General features: G+C 36.5%; 1 protein-coding gene across 1 annotated transcript; it reads left to right on the forward strand.

Moving 5' to 3' along the window:
• Positions 1-1,626: 1,626 nt before the first annotated feature.
• LOC133093724 (sigma intracellular receptor 2-like) lies at positions 1,627-2,179 on the forward strand. Its single transcript, XM_061193701.1, has 2 exons — positions 1,627-1,901; positions 1,945-2,179. Exons 1-2 carry the CDS (start codon positions 1,627-1,629, stop codon positions 2,177-2,179), a joined length of 510 nt encoding a protein of 169 aa, XP_061049684.1.
• Positions 2,180-2,599: the final 420 nt, after the last annotated feature.

The following is a 2,599-nucleotide window of genomic DNA, read 5'->3' on the forward strand; positions in this document are numbered from 1 at the left end:
AGCACTTTTCTGTTCTTAAGAGTTAAAATAGGCAATAGACAAAGAAATGGAGTATCTCATAATATCATCAACTGAGTCAATTTGAAAATACACATGGAAATGTAATAACCTCAAATATAAGATATATTCTCTTTTTAAATATTTGGGAACACTTAAAATTTTATATATATTAGATCACAAAGAAAACCTCAGAATTTTCTAAAAGGCAGATCTATACAGACCATATTCTTTGATCAAAATGCAACAAAATTAATAGTTGAACAAGAATAATTTAAAAAAAATTTCCCAAGCTTTTGATGTAAAGAAACAAAATAATATTCTTCTGGGTCAAATAGGAGATTCAAAGTGTAATTACAAAATACTTAGAAAATTATAATTATAAGCACACTACATATTCAAACCTGTGGTATTTAGTCAAAGCTATAATCAGGCAAAAAACATACTTTTACTATTTTTAAATAATAAAAGAAACAAATGAATTAAGCCATTAACTTGAGAAGCTAAGAGCAAAACAAAGCATGGCTAAGAGGAAAAAAAAGAAAAAATGATTACAGATGAAAGCAGAAATTAAAGTTTGTAAACAAAAAGGAATAGAATAGAGAAATAAATCTGAGTGGTTCTTTAGAAAAAAGCAGACAATAAATAGAACAAAAAGAATAAAATATACAAACCTCTATTCTAATCAAAGAAAAATAAGAAATGAGGAAAAAATTAGGGATAAGAAAGGAAGTGTCATCTTAGACATGAAAACATCTGAAAATCTTGACATACAGAATAATTCTCATGTTTATCAAACATGAATATTAACTGCTGAAGAAGCAGGAAACATTCTTAAGAAGAAACTGAAAAACAAAAGTAAATATTTACCTATTCAGAAGATTTAAAGCAAAATTATTTCAAAATTTAAAGAACAAATAATTTTCTGACTTATTAACTCTTCAAGGACATTAAAATATGTGGGAAAAAATCCCAGTTCAAGACCTGGCAAAACTCTAACACAGAAAATTTATAAAGCTAACACAAAAGAGAAAATGACAAAGTAACCTCACAAATATTGAGATTTAGATGCCAAAATCTAAAATGCAATACTACATTTACCCAGCTGTTTGTGAAATAATGAAACAAACCCTAGCAGGTTTTCTTTCAAGAATGCAAAGATAATTCAATATTATGAATTAATTAATATAATTTTCAAATCTATATGTCATGGAAGGAAAATAAAGCGATTATTCCAAAATATGTCAAAAACTATTTTGCAAAAAATGCAACATCCATTTTTAATAAAAGCACCTGATAACTAGGACCAGAATAGGAATGAAATCTTCTTTCTCAAGTTGGTGCAGATTATTTATCTCAATATGTGATTATCTAACAATAAAACTCTAGGAACATTGACTTTAAAAGAAGAAAAAGATACAAGGATGTTCTTTATTATAAATACTACTCGAGATTGTGCTGCAATTTCTAACCCATGAAATAAGATCAGGCACAGAGGGAAAAGGAAGAGGAAAATAGTACTATTTACTCATATTATGATGGTCTATCCTTAAGTCTGAAAACCAGGAAAAATATGAGTTAAAAATGAAAAGCCTGGTAGGCTGGGATCCTGCTCTGCCCAACTGACGGATGATGGGGTCTCTGGGCGCCCGGCATGGCCTGGGGTGGCTGATGGGCCTCTACTTCCTCTCCCACGTCCCCATCACCCTGCTCGTGGACCTGCAGGCGGTGCTGCCTCGTGATCTCTACCCGGTGGAGCTGAGAAACCTGCAGGAGTGGTATACTGAGGAGTCCAAAGACCCCCTGCTACACAACCCCCCGGTGTGGTTTAAGTCCTTTCTGTTTTGCGAGCTTGTGTTTCAGCTGCCTTTCTTTCTCATCCCAACATATGTCTTCTTCAAAGTGTCCCCATGACGGATGCTTTTAAAAAGAAGGTGGCCATACCAGTGTTCATGGAGGCTGCAGGTGGATCCACACCCCTGCAATCATCTACTCGGTTCACACCATGACAACTCTGATTCCAATCCTCTCCACGTTTCTACTCCAGGATTTCTCCAAAGCCAGTTGTTTCAGAGGACAAGGACCTAAGACTTTCCACGAACAACTATTCCATGTATCTGTCTGCATCACCTACCTTCTCATCCCTCTTATACTTCTGCTTTTCATGTTGAGGAACCCCTAGGACAAGTCTGAGGAGAAAAGAAAGAAAAAATGAGGAAAAATAACCCCGGGTCCAGGGGAGAGGTGACCATGGGGGATTTTCCTGTTGGACCCGGTACCAGGAAAATGCTCAGAAAAAAAAAAATACCATGTTTTCAGTAGTATTTGAAACACACCAGCAGCAGCACACACGACCAAGACAGTGGCAGGAGGCACATCAAACCCTCACTTTCCAAGGGCACTGGCGCAAACAGACCGATCACCTGAGGATGAGCAGAGGAGTGTGGGCTAGGTTATAGGGAAGTGGTGCCAAAGGCCTCACCGTGTGCCCAAGTGCCATTGCAGGATTACTAAAGGCAGGACCGACCAGAAACTAGATAAACTTCCAAGCAACATGGCCTACCTGGCATGTTCATGAGTCATGTGACCCACAGTATACATG

The sequence above is a fragment of the Eubalaena glacialis genome, chromosome 6, assembly GCF_028564815.1.
Source record: "Eubalaena glacialis isolate mEubGla1 chromosome 6, mEubGla1.1.hap2.+ XY, whole genome shotgun sequence".
NCBI lineage: Eukaryota > Metazoa > Chordata > Mammalia > Artiodactyla > Balaenidae > Eubalaena > Eubalaena glacialis.